The sequence below is a fragment of the Galeopterus variegatus genome, unplaced genomic scaffold (genome assembly GCF_000696425.1).
Source record: "Galeopterus variegatus unplaced genomic scaffold, G_variegatus-3.0.2 Scaffold278, whole genome shotgun sequence".
Taxonomy (NCBI): Eukaryota; Metazoa; Chordata; class Mammalia; order Dermoptera; family Cynocephalidae; genus Galeopterus; species Galeopterus variegatus.
In genome coordinates, this window is record NW_007726389.1 from 692134 (window position 1) to 710606 (window position 18473).

The following is an 18473-nucleotide window of genomic DNA, read 5'->3' on the forward strand; positions in this document are numbered from 1 at the left end:
AAATTACACATTTTCCTGAATGTTAAAAGTAATAATGCTCACTGCAGAACAATGAGTTTGTTTGCAAAACAGAAGAATATTTTAAAAATTAAAAATAATTCCAATACTCATAATAAAAATTTTTTAAAAAGAAGAAAAGGTGGCTGTGAGGTCATTCAAATGCAAAGGCCCCCTTGGGCCTTTCTAATGGCAGAATTTGGAAGGATAAGAAAATTGTGGGTCATGTCCTTAAGTTCTTAATGAATATGAGGAAGAGCCAATAAATCCCAGCAATCAAGACATGTACAGGACGATATAGGTGAGCCACAAGCTTTCCACAGGAGTGGGGATTTTTAGAAAAACCTGGAGGAGTAACAGATAATAAACTACACTAGAGAACTAGGAAAATGCAAACTCTCTAGACCCATCATAATATCAGAGAATGAGTTTCCTACATTTGAAGATGACTACAAGTATCCCAGGGGAAGAACGAAGAAATGGCTGAAAACAGAAATGTTTTCATACAGAAGTCCAGAGGCACAGAGTGAGGACAACCTGAGGATTGTTAGGAAGGCCTCGCAAGATATCAGGATAAGACAGGCTAAGGAAGAAATCTTGTATTTATGACTGGCTCTAAAGGTAACAAGAATAATGATTAAGTTTTCTGGCTTCAAGTTTCCAAATGGAACTTTGTTTTTATACTAGCAATTTAAGGCACCAGGCAGTGTGGGAACCCTATTAATACTAAAAGAAACCTGGTGTGTTTACTTAAGGCAGATTATATTAGAAATCATTGGTTAGGTCAGGGGACAAAGTAGGCAAGAAAGGAAAAAGGGAGAGACAGAGTCACATGTATTTTTTTTTTTTTTTTTAATTAATTGAACATTCAGACTCCTATTATCTTCCCCACCTCCCAACCCAAACCATTGTTATAATTGCTGAGGACAAGCAAAGGTTAAGACACCAGGTAAGTGGTACTCAACCATGCACGAAAAAGCCATACACACCATTACCTCAGGTGTTTGTGCCATTCCCCCCCACAAATCCCTTACAGTCTTCTAGAGATCAGAGGCTGAAGAGGTCAGGACAGAATGAAGTTATAAGAGCACAGAAGACCTGATGAGGCTAGCAATTGGTAAGTTTTACCGTGAAGAAAGGAACAAGACAAAAAAAAAGTTAATATTGAGTGAAAAGTACAGGCGAGTTCAGGGGTGGAAGGAAAGGAGAGTGATGGATTTCATGCCCCAAGTTGAACATTACTCAGGGAAATAGGAAGCTAGTCATCCGCTGAAAGTAGAGGGAAAATATAGTTGGTCTGAGCACTTGAGAAAAATGGGAAACATCTGAAAGTCACTGTGGAGATTCGGAAAAGCAACAATAAAGGATAAGTAGAAATATCAAACAGTATCAAGGACCCACTGAGGTTAAAAGCATGAATCTGTTACCAAGGCCATTAGCAAGTTTTATACAAAATTGTCTGGAGATCACAGAGATAGTCAATTATAATACAGGATAAGTGCTACGAGAGTAAACAAAGGATACTGTGGCGTCAGAGAAGGAACACTTGAGGCTTCGTGGAGGACTTAGGTTTTGAATAATAAATTTGCCAGGCTCAAAAGAAGGGGCGAGTCCTAGAACATATGCATACACTTTTCGCCCTCTAAAATTTAACACTCTGAGTTGATTCAGGTATCTCAAATAGTACGAGTTTATTGTTCCTCTAAGGATATCGAATATGAAATTAAAATTTCTGATATAGGAGGCTTTCCTGAACCTATCTATAGTTAGATACACGAGGCGCCAACATCCTAGATAACATTTTTTCAGCTGGTTAAGAAACCATATGGGTTGGGCCTGCCCGGTGGCGCACTGGATAGTGCACCGCTTGGGAAGCGCGGCGGCGCTCCCGCCCGAGGGTTCGGATCCCACATACGGACCGGTTCCTGCTCACTGGCTGAGCGAGGCGCGGGAGCAGCGCAGAGGGTTGCGATCCCGTTGCCGGTCCCCGGTCCGGTACGGGGGGCGACACTGAGGGTTGCATCCGTTGCCGGACACGGAAAAAGACAAAAGACAAAAGACAAAAAAAAAAAAAAAAAAAAAAGGAAAGAAACCATATGGGTTAATCACAATCATTCGGGTTTCATGTTAAACTCGTAAAACCAGACATAGTCAACACCTTATTATACAGAATTATATTTAAGGAATGCCATAAAAATTCTAAACGACGACGCTGTATTCTAAATGCTTGTACTGGTATAATGTGATAGCTTGACATTTTACCCAACCACAAGCAAGAGAATGCCCGTCGTGACTGCGTCCGAGGAAGCAACGCCCAGGGCTAGAAACCACTGGATGAACTCGATCAGGAAATCGCAACAACATCCCTTCGGGTAAAGGGATGTGTTCGGAGGTGAGGAATTCAAGAAACTACCCAAAAATGTCACCGCAAGAAGGAAATCAGTATTAGCGACTTTCCCTTCATCGGTCAATAATTTTTAAAAAATGTTCATACAGTCGAAGAAACTCAAAAAGGCTGCCCTGGACGTCACCTGCGAGTTCACTAGGCTGCCCTCGGCCCCAGACCTCTTCAACGCAGGACGGAAAACAAGCTCCGCCCCGCTCCTAAGGGAAGGTCCGGCCCGCAGCGTCCGCCCCGCAAGCGCGAAAAGCCGCCCCAGGCGGCGGTGCAAGGGAGGGCCCAACCCCCAGACTCGCTTGTCCCTGGAGACCAACCTTAGTGTCCCAGCTCTGCCAGACCCCGTCGAGTCTCAACTCTGACTTTTGGAGCTCCTTCCTCCCCTGACCACAACACCTACTCGCCTAGTTTTCCTCCACTCCCTCCGGCTTCCACTGCGGACCAGGTAGCCACAGTACCTGATAACCAGTCCTGTGGTCCCGTGTTTACATTCTACTTGCCCTTTGTCCGCCGGAAGCGGAAGTTATCACGCTCGACTTCCTACCTGCCTGCCTTTGGTGCCTGGTCTTCTATAAAACGTGTTTGACCCACCCGGCGAGCATCCGAACAGTCCACAGAAGTGGGCAAAGGAGAGATGACTCTGAGAGACCTTCTCATCCGCCAATTCCTTCTCCAGAACCACAAGTCCCAGAAGTCACTGCGGTTAACCCCACCGCATTACCTTCTGGGATTTGTGGTCAGGGCCACTGGGCGGGGCGCGCCCTCTAGCAGCAGCCCCGAGCGTCAGGCGCGCGGGCGAGCGCAGTGCGGGAGCGCGGGAAAATGCGGCTGCGTGGGCTGAGGAGCTGCCACTGCAGTAGGGCGCGGCCCTTGCAGTTAGCAGGTAAAGCAGATAGGGCGCGGGGAAAACGATTTTGAGGTAGATTCAAAGGATTAAGATGTATCCTGCTCTAAAGGGGTCTTCGACCTAGCTCATGAGGCCGGCCAGTCGCAGAGGACGGAAAGCCAAAACTCGATTGAAAATGGCTCAAGGGGACAGATCAGGGAGGGCAGTTGGCTGAACTGTAGGCTTCACGTCGGAACTCACAAATAAGGTGGACCCAGAAGAGAAATTTCGGCCAAAGTAGCTGTGGGCCATGTCTTGAAAAATAAATAACTGGGCAAACGTAACACAGGTATGTGCTTAGGAAATTGAAAAAATTAAGGTGTTAATGTACCTATGTAGCTATCTTGTGCGAATACACCCTTTCTCAACCTCGGCAACGTTAACAGTTGGTGGAAGGGGGCGGGGGCGGTGACTTGTGCTTTGTAAGATGTTAAGTGCATCCCTGGACTCTACCCCCTGTATGCTATTAGCATCCACCACCACCGTCCCAGTTGTGAGAACCAAATTGTTTCTCCAGACAGTGCCCCACCAAATATCCCTGGAAGAAAAATAGTTCCCCAACCCCTGCCCTGTTGAGGATTGATGTAAACCAGTGACTCTGAAAGGGTGATCCTGAGACCTGAGCGTGGCCAAGATCCTTTCAAAGCCAAAACTATTTTCATATTAATATGAAAATATTCTTTGTCCTTTTCACAATGTTGACATTTGCACTGATGGTGGAAAAGCAATGCTGGGTAAAACTGCTGGCACCTCAACACGAATTATGATACCAAACTGTTCCAGTAGTCATTGTGTTCTTTACCACCACACAGTCACAGTTAAGAAAAATAAATGCCGTCACTCAAGAGTATCCTTGGTGAAGCTGTTAAAGTATCTTATCAAAAAGACCCTTGTGTACACTCTTTTAAAAATATTCTGTGAAAAAATGAGAAGTCCTCATATTGAAGTATGATGTCTCAAGGAAAAGCACGTATGAGATTGCATCTAAAGCAGATACTTTTTTGGTGCAATACAATTTTACTGAGAATGACTGACAAACTGGTTATTCAGACTTGGATATTTCTTTTCTTGAAAATGAGGAAAGGAAACCTGTTACTTCAAGAAAAACAACTGACATTGTTTGTTGTCCATGACAAAATCCAATATTTTAAGCAAAATGATCTTGGCAGCTTCCCAATACTTCCAGACTTTTCTGATGAGATCAGTGGAGATATTATCAGATGTGATTTGTATTTATATTGTTTGATTAAATTCATCAACATTTGTATAAGCTGCATAAATGAACCAATATTTTCAAAATGATCAATGCATGATTGTTAGCCTTAGCCAGCCTCCAAGATGGCCTCCAGCGATCCCCACTCCTGGCACTCATGTTCTTGTGCAGTTCTTTCCCACATTGTACCAGAGTTGGTCTGTGTTATCTATAAAACAGGGCAAAAGTGATAATATATTGTTTTGTTTTGTTTTTTGGTAGCTGGCTGATACAGGAATCTGAACCCTTGACCTTGGTGTTATCAGCACCACACTCTCCCATGTGAGCTAAATGGCCAGCCCCTTGATAATATAACACTTCAGATATTAATTATAAAAGACACTAAGGTGTTGGCAGTGTTTCTTATTCTAGGTAGAGATTTACATGGCCATATTCTCTGTATTTCGCTGAGCCAAATACCTACAATTTGTGCACTTTTCTGTATATGTTATACCTCTATGAAAGTCTTTTAAAATATGTATCTCCTTAACAAGATGCTCAGAGCAGCATTTATATCTTATGGCATTCACAGTACTTGGTTTATACTAGCCATGAGAGGGTATAGTTTGCAGAGTAAATAATTAAATGGTGCATGAAACTGTGCCCCTTTCTAGGGGGTCTTCCCTAAATTACTCAAGTAACTTAAAACTCGATCCCCTCTACTCTGATAAAAGCTACCTCCCACTATGTTTTTATAATTCACCCACCACTTCTCTACTTACTTTGATCTATGATCTTTATTCACCTATTGATGTATTTAATACATTTCCAATGCTGTCTTTTTATATACAACATGATCAGCTTACGAGTTGCTAAAAATCCTCTAAATGTATCATAGTTAATATTTATTGGAATTTACAATAAATAGAACAGTTTATTTACAATAAATAGAACAGTTCAATAACTACTGATTTTTCAAGCAAGAGAATTTCTTATATAATTTAAAGCAACTTATAAGCTCCTTAAAAGAACCTTATATCTATTCATAACACACTTTAGCACTGTTTTCTCTTGTTTTAAAGATTTAGAATGCCATCAATCTAGTACAAGCTCTGCCTAACAATGCCATCTGTATAAAAGTTTTAATACTAATTAAATTCTAACCATAGTTGGATTCTAACCAAATCCAGTATTAGCAACTGATAAATGGTAGCTACTTTGGCTTTTATTACATATATATTAATACTTTGTTTAGGTGGGTGATTCTTAGATAAAATCAAAACTGATTTAGTTGAGACAAAAATCACAATATTTGAGTAATAAAATTTGGTCAATTACTATATCTTTAAGTATATTGTTAAAAAGAAAGGTGCACAGATATTCAGCCAAGAACAAGATTTTTTTTTCTACTTAGTTTTCCCAGAGGTTAAGAAAGTAAGCACATTATAATCAATGAAAAATGAAGCTTTTCTTTATTATACCATCTTTCTAAATCAAGGTACTTGAAACTGTATACTTAAATATACTCCAGTCAAAACATACATGAACCACAAAGATTGATTTCTACCTACCACCAATTTATAGTTTTGTTGTATGTGGAATTTCATTCATCTTGTCAGGAGAACTCAGTGAAAATAAGATTTCTACTGTGGGTGGGGAGATGGGGGGAGGAGTTAAGGAAAAAAAGGTTTAGACAACATACATTTTTCTTTCATTCCAAAGGTGCCAGTCGGAACATAGATGATGGGGTTCTACATCTACTCACAGGCCACCAAGCATTAATTCAGTGTGAAGAGTATCACTACAGGATCAAAAAGGGCAGTATGGAGTGGGGAAGGAAGGATTTTGTATGAAATCATCTAAAACTACAAAAGCATCTCAAGAAAAAATATCAAAGTAAAAGCAATGGAGTTTATTTCAGTGAAATTATTTAAATTAGATATGATATATTAAGCTCCCATATGCCCGAACCTGGTAGAAAAGTTCCTCTCAGTGAAAAATCAATTATTTTAATGGCAAAACTTTTACATATCAGTAAAATCTGTTATATTTAAAACTATGTATACAGTACATTTCTGGCAAAAACCTTATACATCTTTCAGTTTGTCAAGACAAAGTAAAAATATGGCTGCATAAAATCACAAAAAAATATACTGTTGAAAAAATAAAAAAAGATTAAAAATCATTTTCATTGTCTCCCCTTACTCTTTAATATTAGTAAGAATTTGCAAACTACAATAAATTTGTGAAAATTCTGTTGCAACTTGACACAACCAAAAGTTGTCATTTCAAATATGCTAGCTTAAAAAAGAATTTACTGCAATAGTCTGTGCATTTATCATACTATTTGTACAAGTGCAATATTTAAATATCTTCAAAATAAAACTCAGTAACTAAAAGTAATCACAATAACTTATAAAAGAAGCAAAGTTTACAAAATTAACAATTTTTAGAAGATCCTATTTAACTGGTTCCTCCTTTTCTTCCCCCCTCCCCACAACAGCTTATAGAGACATTACTTAGCTCTATATACAAATCTGTAACTTTAAAAATACAGTTCTGTTCTTAACATCAGGAACATAATGCTGCATTTACACAGCCTAAGTTAAATCAATATCACCCAAATAAGAGGGCCACATACAGTTATACATACAGCTTTGAACTCATATTTAAATGGAAATTCTGTTACTTTATACAGCTTTCAAATTTAAAGTTGAATAGAATAACCCCTGGACAAAAAGAAGCACAATTTTTCTTTTCAATTCAGTGTATGATTCTAGAGGTGCTGGAGTCAAATCTTCACTACAGTAAGCATTTATGCAAGCTGTCATGAGATTTGAGTACATTATCATTTAGTTACATAGGTGCTCACTGTATTTTCCAAAAACAATCCTAAAATACAATGATTCTTAAAACAGAAAAAAGATAGCTCTGTTGTAATGGGAAAATGATTAATAAAAAAAAAAAAAAAAGTCAATTTCTTGAAACTAAAATAATGTAAGGCAAATAGGGTGACAGAATATTTTTTATTAGCATACACGATACTAATTTTATCTGAGGTGACTTTAAATTAAATCTTCATTTATACCTCTTATATGATGCTATTAGAGCGAGAAAAAGAAAATATAAATTAAATCAGAGAGCTTAGGAAGATTAAACATCTTTAGACAGTTCCTATAATGTTAACTTTTTAAAAAATAATTAAAACCCAAGATAAATGTTACCATTTAGAATAACTGATTTGTTTCATATTTTATCAAAATAATAATAATGTTATATCTGACTAAAAAGATATAACCAAATGCCATGTGAAAACTTTAATTGGATCCTGATTTGAAATAACCAGGTGAGGATCACTGGAGAAATTTAAATATGGACTGAGTATTAGATATTAGGGAATTATTAATTTTGTAATGGTATATGGTTTTTTAGGAGAATGTCATTTTTAGGAGATGTTTGAAGTACATGGGGGTGATAAGTGTCTGGGACATTATTATGGTTCAGGAATAAACATTACACACATATATGCATAACTGTATCTTTATACATATATAGCAAAGGGTTAATAATTGTTGAACCTAAATGGTAGATACATGTGTGATCACCCTACAGTTTTCAATTTTTCTGTTTTTAAAAATATTCATAATAGAATTTTGAGGAAAAAATAATAACCAAGCTTTTAAAGTTTATAAGAGATGGTCTTTCTATGCATTGAATCAATTTAAAAGATACATAATCGAATAGAAATTTTTGCATACATTCAATACTGACTGACATGATGAGCCAGGGGAATTTGTGAAATTGGCAAAAACAATGATTTATTTACAGTGTATACAACTCAGCTCTTATAATAAAAAAAATAGAACACTTTATGTACAGAATATAGTGGGACAAATTGTAAGATTAAACTTAGTGCCTAGAGTATGTGAATATATGAATTCTGTACATTTTTGGAATTACAAAACTAAAAAAAAAATTTAATTGGGTCTAATATCTGATATGACTTACCATATACTATAGAATTTTAAGAGGGGGATATGGAAGAAGTTATCCAGACTGTTACTACTGTTGAAAGATACTAGCTATTTAAGAAGTTAAGAAGCCCAGAAAACAAAATCACCTATAAAAGGTCTCTGGGAATTCTAGGCAAATATTTACTGAACAAATTTATGAAGCAAATATATAACACATAAACATGTAATAATATACGAAGGCCTTTATGGTAAATTAATATTCTCAAAGTCCTGTGTACACTAAATATAAAATAGCCAAAAATCAAGTGAGCCTGAGACCTATAATTCATTGTATATATTATATTATGCTATATGCCTTCTGAACAATGAACAACAAAATGATCTTAATTCATTTCTGCACATTAGGCTTTTAACTATTAATCACATTCCAATCCCTGTGTAACTTGTGTTTCAGAAGGCCAATCCTCAGTTATAATTATGTATAACTTGATTATAAATGGAAGCATTTGGCTACGATTTATTATGCATGCTTATTGCTATCAAAGAAATAAGCAAAGTTTTAGGTTTACTGTGCAAGAATTTTAATTAGATTTGCACACATCTCAAAAAATTCTATTGTGTGACTTCCAGGTCTCGGAGTTAAGTCAACAGGAGAAGAGTCAAGTGAGGTCACAGATGAGGTAAGAGAAACTTCTGAGGATTTTCCTTGAGCCTCAGCATCTGAATCATTCCTTTGGCAAGATCGATAGTTGCTAACTGATCCCGATCTCTGTGGAGTAGCAGTCCCAGATTTGGCTTCTGTAATTTCATCTGGGTAAAAAGAATTTCAATTTATTATAATCTACAGCCTCCCCCGCAATTTTTTTTGACAGTAGTGAATTTGCTTCTTTAAGTGAGACTACTAATCACCAGCTATCAAGAGCATGTTATTTTAAATACTTTCTAAAATAGAAGCAACAAGGCTGTGTTAAACCACTCACCTTCTTTAAACACACAGCATATATTCTTGTGATGGCTAATCAAGATTGGGTACAGTATGTAACTACTCGTCAGTCTTGCAATCCAGGATTACAAGCCCAGTAAACTAATAATCTGGGGCTTAATAAACATCATTCCCTAGCAATAAAAATTAGTCCCTCTATATTAAAATCATAGAATCAATGCCTGTGTAATTTAGAACTTGTCTTGGAAATCATCTCATTCAAGCCCTCATTTTATTGATAAGAAAACAACAACCCAGAGAAGTTAAGTGATAAAGTAACAAATGAACAGAAAAGTCTAGAACCCAAATCTCCAAACTCTCAGCACAGTGCTTTAAGATTTCATAAAAAAGAGCATCAATTCCAATGAACAAAAATCAAAGAAAAACTAATGTTGGGAACACAGTACAAAAACAATAAATGGTCAATCAATTGGTAAACCCAGGTGCAACTAAATCTAAGGTTGCAAAGTTGACCCAAAATATAAGAAAAATAAAACCCATTCCATATCTCAGACTGCATTGGTATGTGTTAGCAGATACATACTGTCTAGACATAAAGATAACCAGGCAAACATGTTTGGCTAGCATATCACAGCCTAAACCTGTCTTTCTGATACTATGTAGGTACTACCTTTGAGTTTATAAAGAAGAAAAAAATACATCAGTGAACCTCATCTAATAATTCCGTACAATCCTCCATAAACAAAGGTGGCACTGTATCTTAACACAATTGATTTGGCCAATGAAGAATTTGCCAAAATCTTCTACTTAATTTAAAAATTCTTTAATAATAAATAAAAATGTACAAAAAGGTCAACATTTATTTCTAAATAAAACATTTTATCTTACAAAAATCAACCACACGAGAAAAACAGAAATGTGACAGAAAACTATCACTTTAGTATCATACTGCATCTGGCTTTAAGGATTTTACAAGAAGATAATCTTAAAAGGACAATACACCATAAGATTACATGAACAACAAGATTGACAAACATTAATATCATGAAGGCACAGAAAGCCACCTTTTATATACTAGGAACAAGTCAAGAAGCTTCAAAAGAATCAAAGACTAAAAAACCAAGTTAGGTGTCAAGGTCTAACATGTCATATACATTGTTTTGTATGATGTACATACCATCAATACTACGGAAATCCAATAAGTAAGTTCTACTATCCACTTGGTATAACTGCAGACTCATTTTGGAGTATGTGCTTGTCACAGGATTCATCCTTCGTACACGCAAATAATATGGGTTTACAACCTAGCATATAGTATGGACAAAAACAGAGTCAAAGCAATTCTTCTATAAAACATTTTATGGACTGCAGATTTGTCATATAAGCTACTAATCAGAACACTCTGTCTTTCTTACCTTCCATTCATAATCCAATTGTTTAATTGCTCTACACACTTCTGCCATGATATCATTTGGTCGACTTTGACTTCTGATTCCCAAATGCCATTTTGCTTTCCTTACACCTTGGTGTTTGGATTTCTGTGGGTTTAATTCATCGAGGGTATGACGTGCCCTTGGTGTTTCAGCAACCAAGAATGGTACTCTTTCAGGGTGGGGCCGAGTCAAATGGTGATCATCGAGAAAAGAATCAGGTGGGCTTGTTGCCAAATAGAAATCTTTGGCTTCATTCATTATTCTCCTGTTATCTATTATGAGGTGGTAGGCAACTGCCAAAGGGTCCTGGTGATTTCTGTTATAAAGGCAGCTGAGAACCTCCTCTTCTGAGCATTCAAATTTTTCACATACTTCTTTTAAGGCTTCATCATCAATCATGGTCGAACTGTATGATGGATCCTCAGGAAAGAGATATTTTGGAAGGTCCTGTTTAAACCATTCATGTTCCCTGGGAGAAAATGGCACGATCAGGAGAAGGATTTTGAGTAGAGCTGAGACTGAAAGTAACAGTTTGGCGAATTTAGGATATGAATTCATTTGTATTTATACCCACACTGTATTATTATTATCAGTTTTTTTTTTCCTTTTTGTCTTTTTTCATGACCGGTAACAGGATCGCAACCCTCGGTGTCGCGCCCGTACCGCGACCGGCATCGGGATCGCAACCCTCGGTGTCGCGCCTGCACCGCGCTCAGCCAGTGAGCGGACCGGTCTCTATATGGGATCCGAACCCTCGGCGGGAGCGCCGCCGCACTCCCAAGCACCACACTCAACCGAATGCACCACCGGGCCGGCCCTATTATCAGTTTTACAAACTGAGATTTTCCTCTTCTACCTCACACTTCATTGTATATATCGAGGGAAATGTTCCAGCCTCACTCTGACTTTAAGAGGGAGAAAGCACTGATGTAGCAACAGGAAAAGAAAAGTCTACATTTTTAAGGTTTTGGAAAAAATGACAGTGACGAAGAACAGCTTATTTCTAGATCAGAAAGAGAACATATTATGTAGCTTCATTATAATACTCTTCTGATATGTAGTTGAGGAGAATGTAATAAGAACAAAAATAGTAGACAACTACCTGTGATATTATGATATATATATAGTGGTTTCTGTTCACAGTTTCTGGCTCCCCAAGACAGAACTCTAATCTTGCCCTGCCTTTCTGTCTTGGAGCTGGCCATAAAGAAATTCACTGACCTCCCTTGTCTGATTGTAGGTGATAAGACCTCCATTCCAGAAGGGTAGCATCCTATCACCTATAATGCTGCACAGAGAGTCTGAGAAGAACCTGAACAAGCAGGCCTTACTGGGTTTTACCATCCAGTCTGTTAGTGTTAGATCATACGCTTTTTGGCCAATCACATTTCTACATGGTTGCCCATGCTTCAATCATGTCTACATACGTAAAAACCCAAGAGCATAGGATTCGGGGAGCTTCTGCATAGCTGAACACATGGAGGTGGCACACCTGCGGAGGACACAGAAGGTCCGTGCCCCTTCCCCCATGCCTCGTCCTATGCATCTCTTCATCTGTATCCTTTGAACTATCTTTTTTAATAAACTGGTAGATGAAAGTATGTGTTTCCCTGAGTTCTATGAACTGCTCTAGCAAACTAATCAAATTCCAGGAGCAGGGTTGTGGGAACTCTGATTTTATAACTGGTTGGTCAAAGGTTCCAGAGGCCTGGGCTTGCAACTGACACCTAAAGTGGGGGATAGTTTTGGGGAGTCCTCAACCTGTGGGATCTGACACTATCTCCACGTTGATAATGTCAGAATTGAATTAGATTAGAGGGCACTCAACTGGTGTTCGCCTTAGAATTTCTGACTTGCTTGGTGGTGAGAAGAAATCTCCCCACATTTGGTCACAGAAGTTTGTATTCTGTGTTGTTGACTGTGCTGTGAAAGCAGAGAAAAAACAGGTTGTGTTTTTTCCTCTCTCACTACCACTCATTCAGTACTTACGATGTGCTTGGTTTTATGCTAACCACTTCATATACATTATCTTCTCTCATCCTCAAAATTATTCTATGAAGTAATATCTGTTTTAAATGAAGGAACTGAGGCTGAAGCAGATTAAGGAACTTGCTCAAAGTCACAAAGACAGTAAGTGGCAGAATATGACTGCAACCTAGTTTTGCATGCCTCAAAAAGTCATGCTCTGAATGATTTCTTGTTCCAATTCCCTAACTTCATATATAAAAGGATATGTTTGACCAGATCTATGTCAAAAACTATGCTAAAACTAGGGAAAAAAAAAAAAAATACACAGGAAAACACCCAAAAGGACAATGGGTATCTTCTGAGCGAAGACATTAAAGATAATTTTTATTCTCTTTTCTATTTATTTGGCATTTTTCTAAGTTTTTTCCAATTGTAATATATTACATTTTAATTAGAAAAAAATATGTAAAACAAGCAAAAACACTCACACTGAGACATATTAAATATAAATTTTAGAGAATGATTTGTCCTTTTCCTTTGGTGGTAAAATCATGCCCTGCCAGTCGGGGTCTCTTTTTTACGTAATCTTAACGCGCATGGAGTAAATGGCAAGTAACAAAGCTTCAAGTTCCACATAATCTTTCCTTCTTCATTACCCTAATGCTTTCTTATTTATTATTCCTAGATCCATATCTGACTTCTTTCTTCCTTTTCCCTCCATTCCAGAGAAATGTGTGATCTAGCCATTCTAAGACCAACAGAGAAATTTGCACAGAGGGAAAAAAAAAGGAATGAAACAATGATGTTAGAAGAAACAAAGTTTGCAGTGAATTTTTTAAGTCTTCATCAGAAATGGCTTGCCCAAATTTTAAAAATAGATTTGTGTCATCACTTCTGTCTTATTTAAACTATTAGTTGAAACATGAAACTGGCAATACTGACTTTAACCTACAAGCAATTTCATATGTGATTCAAATGTATACTACTAGGAAAAACATATCATTGATTACATTAAAATTTTCTCATCCCTTGAGATTAACAAAAGTAAAAAAACACAATAATTCATGAGGTCAGAACTCAAATAGCAACACACAAATTTAGTACTAGAAAGTATTAATCCTAATGAGAATACATTAAAGTCAAGTATGAAGCATACTATAGAAAATCCTAAAGAACCACTACAAAATTTAATTAACCCCCCACCAGGGTCCCTTTTATTTTTCATTAGCTTTTTTTTTTTTTATCTTAAAAAGTAATATAATGTTCACTGTAACGATTTCAAAACAAAGACGCATAAATAAAAAGTGAAAGCCCTCTGTCCTACCAATCTTACTTCCCTAAGGTAACCAGTTTAGTGTGTATTTTTAATCCAAAATAAAATAAATAAATGTGTCTATATACTGTTTTTTTTCACATAAACAGATTTTATATATATATATATATACACACACACACATATAGATGTTCTGTTCTGCAAGTTTTTCTTTCACTTAACTTATATCATGGATACCATTAGATGTGATAATTTTCAAATTGCTTTATTACCTGATATCTTTGATTGTGGCCCTCTTCATGGGATCCACCTGTAGCATATGTTTCAAAAGGCTAATCACGGAAGGATTTAAATACTGAGGGGTATAAAAGATCCCATCACATATCTTCTTAAAAAGAGTTGGCACATGATCATCATCAAATGGAAGTGTTCCACATAATAAAGCATAGAGAATAACCCCACTGCTCCATATATCTACCTCTGGGCCTGCATACAATCTGTAACAGGAAATACCAACTGGATTAAATAATCATTAGTAATTTAAGAGTCAATCAAGTAGTCAAAAATTTCAAATAAGGATATTTCAGAAAGAATTAGTAGTGAGAATATGGTTTTTATAGCCATTGCTGCATACTATACATAAAGATATTAATTTCATCAGTATTATCTTTGAAAACAAAAGTCAAGAAGTTTTGTAAGTTATGGACCATGGCTAAAATTCTGCTCTTACTACTTACTATGGCCTTCAAGGGATCCAACCAATAAGACCAAACTGAACAAACATATCACTATTGAATTTAAAACCACTGGGTTTTGGTTACAGAACAGAGATTAAATTATCTTTTATCAACTGAGAATGTTCTTTACCGATGGACTCTGAACCTGCTCTCCCCAATAACCCAAGACCCCCTACCAAGGTAAAAGGAACCTGAGGCTGTGGAAGAAAGCCAAACCGGTTCACAAATACTGTAGTACACTGTAACCAACTAACTTAACTAGCTGCAGGTAGTTAGGTCACCGATTCAAAGTCTGGCTTCCGCAAAAGGATTTCTTTACATTGATAAAATAAATTGCTCAACTGATCAATAAGTACCCTTTTGAAATTAAAAGTTCCCATTCACCCAGACCTTGAAGGAAGACCTTATCTAAATTAGGAAAATTAGATTTCGGTAATAGCCCATTGCATAATGCATAGTTATAACACATTTCTTTTAATTTCTTTAACACTGCTCCCTGCATCCAGGTCCTGAATTGTTTTCTTCTCAAAGAATTAAGATATAAAACACAAATGAAATAATAATTTAAAAAAGAATTTTGGATAATTAACATAAAAAGATGATGATGAAACTTGATATATCTAAAATTAGTTACTCCTGCCTTATTATTGAGCCATGCTCATATATAATTTCTTTGAGCAGTCTAGACAAGCAAGCTTATGAAAACAGAAAGAAAATACTACAATATTTCTGTATTCTCAGTTAATCAAGATGTGAAACATTGAAACAAAGAAATGTGGTTTGGATGAAAAGTTATTAAAAGTTAATTATGAAAGCTAGTGAACAAACTTAAGCTTCTCTGTTTTCAATTTCAGTGGTATAGCAAAGAATGAAGAGTTACTCTTAAAAAAATTAAATTCTGTTTTCTAAACTATTAAAAAAAGCTGCACTGTACAGATATCCTCAAGTTCCCAATGCTGGTTGTTAGTAAATTGAGAAGTTAGAATTCTTACAATTTTGCAGTCTCTAAAAGATTTAAAGAATGAAGATTCAACATAAATGAAGTCTGAAGATTTTATCAATACTTTAGTCCAATTCCCCAAGACACTTCTTATCACAAAACCTAAACCTACTACAAAATGCCATCTATTTAAAAAAATCAAAGCTACATGTTACACTTGTAATTCTTCTAATAGGAAATCATTTCTAACTACTAGATATTTCTGAATTATTCAAGTTTTCAGCATGTTACCTACCTTTAAAACTCACTAGTTTTAAACCTTTAATTTCTTCCACCAAGGGAAAAAACTGAAGTACTCTCTTCTAACTACTTTAATATTGACTTGCAAACCAACATTCTCTTCTATAAATGGAGTCCTTAACCCATCTTCACTTATAATATTTTCTTCTTAAAACAGAACACTTTCAGATAAAAGAAGAACAAACCTTATATTTCTTTCTTTTCACTAGAATTAAATATGACATCATAGACTAGCAAAATCTAGGAGAAAAAGACAATTACAAATGTATTGGGGGCGGGAGGGTGTCAAATACTACCTTCCTGAAATTACTTCTGGTGCAGCATAGTTGGGTGAGCCACAACTTGTTCTTAAAAATTCACCATCTGACATCATGTTTGAAAGACCTGAAAGTGCACAAAATCAGCTACTAAAGATTTCCCAAGGACAAAAATAAAAACAAAACCCCATTAAACAATAAAATTGAGCCTGCATTAAAGTGATAAATCATCATTTTGTTCTTTGCTTCAACAATCTCCTATAGTCTTTACTGTTCCCAGATATTCTGCCATTATGCCCTAAAATATGTAATCTATTTCAACACTTAAAGTTAGTGCATTGTTGGGAGTTTAATGAGTATATATTAAGCTGCTGGGTTTTTTGCTTACTAGAATAAACTTGTCATGTTTCAGTTTTATTAATATGGAAATTACTAGGGAAAATAACAGAACAGATGAATAGAAGGATTAAAATTCAATGTTTCTATTAACCTTGTTCTGATTATTTAAGAAAAAATAATAATTTTAAAGTTCCCTCATAGCTTTACTCCAAAAAGAAACCTTTGCCCCGTTAGAAATGCACTCTATAGGGCTGGCCTGTGGCTCACTCGGGAGAGTGTGGTGCTCATAACACCAAGGCCACGGGTTCGGATCCCATATAGGGATGGCCGGTTTGCTCACTGGGTGAGCGTGGTGCTGACAACACCAAGTCAAGTGTTAAGATCCCCTTACCGGTCATCTTTTAAAAAAAAAAAGAAATGCACTCTATAAAAATAATTATTGCAAATGAGCAATAAGGAAGTCAAATAATGTAAGCCATTACCCCCCCAAAAAAAGCTCAGGTTTGGTTGACACTGTTCAGTGAATATAAATTTAAAAATATATATTCAAAAATGAGGAAAATATTTACAAGAATTTCCTCTGATTTGAAATAAAGCCAACCAAAAGATAGTTGCAGAGATTCATTTTTCTCTTAGATTTAAAAATGTCAATGGCAATTTATATAGGAAACAAATTTAAATGGGAAAACAATTTATAAAGGAAACAAAGGAAAAATAAATTCATTTTTAACATTATCAAAATAATGTTCCTTCAGCTGAAATTATGATTTTCTATCATTTAAAATATTTTACATTTTATATATATAATTTTGCTCATATAGTTCACCTTCTGGCTTTCAAAGTTTTGAATAATTCCACCCCACTTTTCTTTTTTTTCATACTTGACCAAAAGAACATACTGAAAATAAATAAGGCTTCTACCTTCTCCTTCACAAATAATTGTCTCTTTTAAAATGATCTTTCTAATGCTGCCAGCTTAAACTGTTTACCTACCATAAAACTCAATTTTAAAGACAGAAAGCTAAGAAAAATAATTCCTTAGCTTTTCTTCTTTTTGTATGCTCACAGACAAAATGGTGAGGAGATTTTGGGATAATCAATTACATAAAATAAAAGTTATCTGAAGAATGCTACTTATATTTGTTAAATATAATGAACATATGAAACTACAAAAAATATCCTTACCAAAATCAGCTATCTTTGCATTCATGTGTGCATCAAGCAGGACATTTTCAGGTTTCAAATCTCTATGGACTACCATATGTCTATGACAATAATCCACACCAGAAAGGATTTGTTGGAATAGTCGTCGACTTTCTTTTTCATCCAGCTAAGAAAAGTAAAGAGGCGACTTAAAGGTATATCTTTCAAAATACATTCTCCTGCCTATAATTCTCCAACCTATAAAACTGTCAAAATGCATAAAACATTGCAAATTAATTTCACTCATGAGATGCTTTTGAAATGAGAAGGCGATACATGCAGCACAAAACAGAAATGGTAAGGGGATCTTGGAACCCAAATCAGTAACTCAACTTTCTAATATTGTCATCTGCATAAGACTATATTGTAATAGCTTGCCTATTAAAGCTATTTCAAATACTTTCAATTTCTGCTTGAAACTAGGCATGTTTTCTCCTATAAATTGGAAATGTTTCATCCTATATTCCTTTAACAGATATACGTTGAACATCTTCAGTGTGCTACACACTGTTTTAGACATTCATGATATAACAGTGAATAAAACAAAGACCCTAATCTAGTTTATAAAAATAGACAATAAACAAATAGATATAACATCAAGGAAGGACAGTGCTTTGAAGAAAAATAAAGAAG

The 18473-nt window shown here is 36.0% G+C and overlaps 2 protein-coding genes across 3 annotated transcripts in view; both read right to left on the minus strand.

Annotated features, from left to right (window-relative positions):
• The window catches only part of TTC33 (tetratricopeptide repeat domain 33), a 42051-nt gene extending 38992 nt beyond the window's left edge, over positions 1 to 3059 (minus strand). The window contains exon 1 of one of the 2 annotated variants that reach the window (XM_008566929.1): positions 2940 to 3059. In XM_008566929.1, coding sequence (XP_008565151.1) covers positions 2940 to 3052 — 113 coding nt within the window. In that variant the 5' untranslated portion in view covers positions 3053 to 3059. Of the gene's footprint in view, positions 1 to 2712; positions 2821 to 2939 lie in introns of those variants that run through there. The other variant, XM_008566930.1, reaches the window with a different exon arrangement.
• Positions 3060 to 9004: 5945 nt separating this feature from the next.
• PRKAA1 (protein kinase, AMP-activated, alpha 1 catalytic subunit) overlaps positions 9005 to 18473 on the minus strand; it is a 29197-nt gene continuing 19728 nt past the window's right edge. The window contains exons 4-9 of the mRNA XM_008566934.1: positions 17823 to 17967; positions 16338 to 16425; positions 14337 to 14561; positions 10806 to 11292; positions 10568 to 10694; positions 9005 to 9257 (exon numbers count right to left, since the gene is read on the minus strand). Of these exons, the coding sequence (XP_008565156.1) occupies positions 9013 to 9257; positions 10568 to 10694; positions 10806 to 11292; positions 14337 to 14561; positions 16338 to 16425; positions 17823 to 17967 (1317 nt within the window). The 3' untranslated portion in view covers positions 9005 to 9012. The remainder of the gene's footprint in view (positions 9258 to 10567; positions 10695 to 10805; positions 11293 to 14336; positions 14562 to 16337; positions 16426 to 17822; positions 17968 to 18473) is intronic.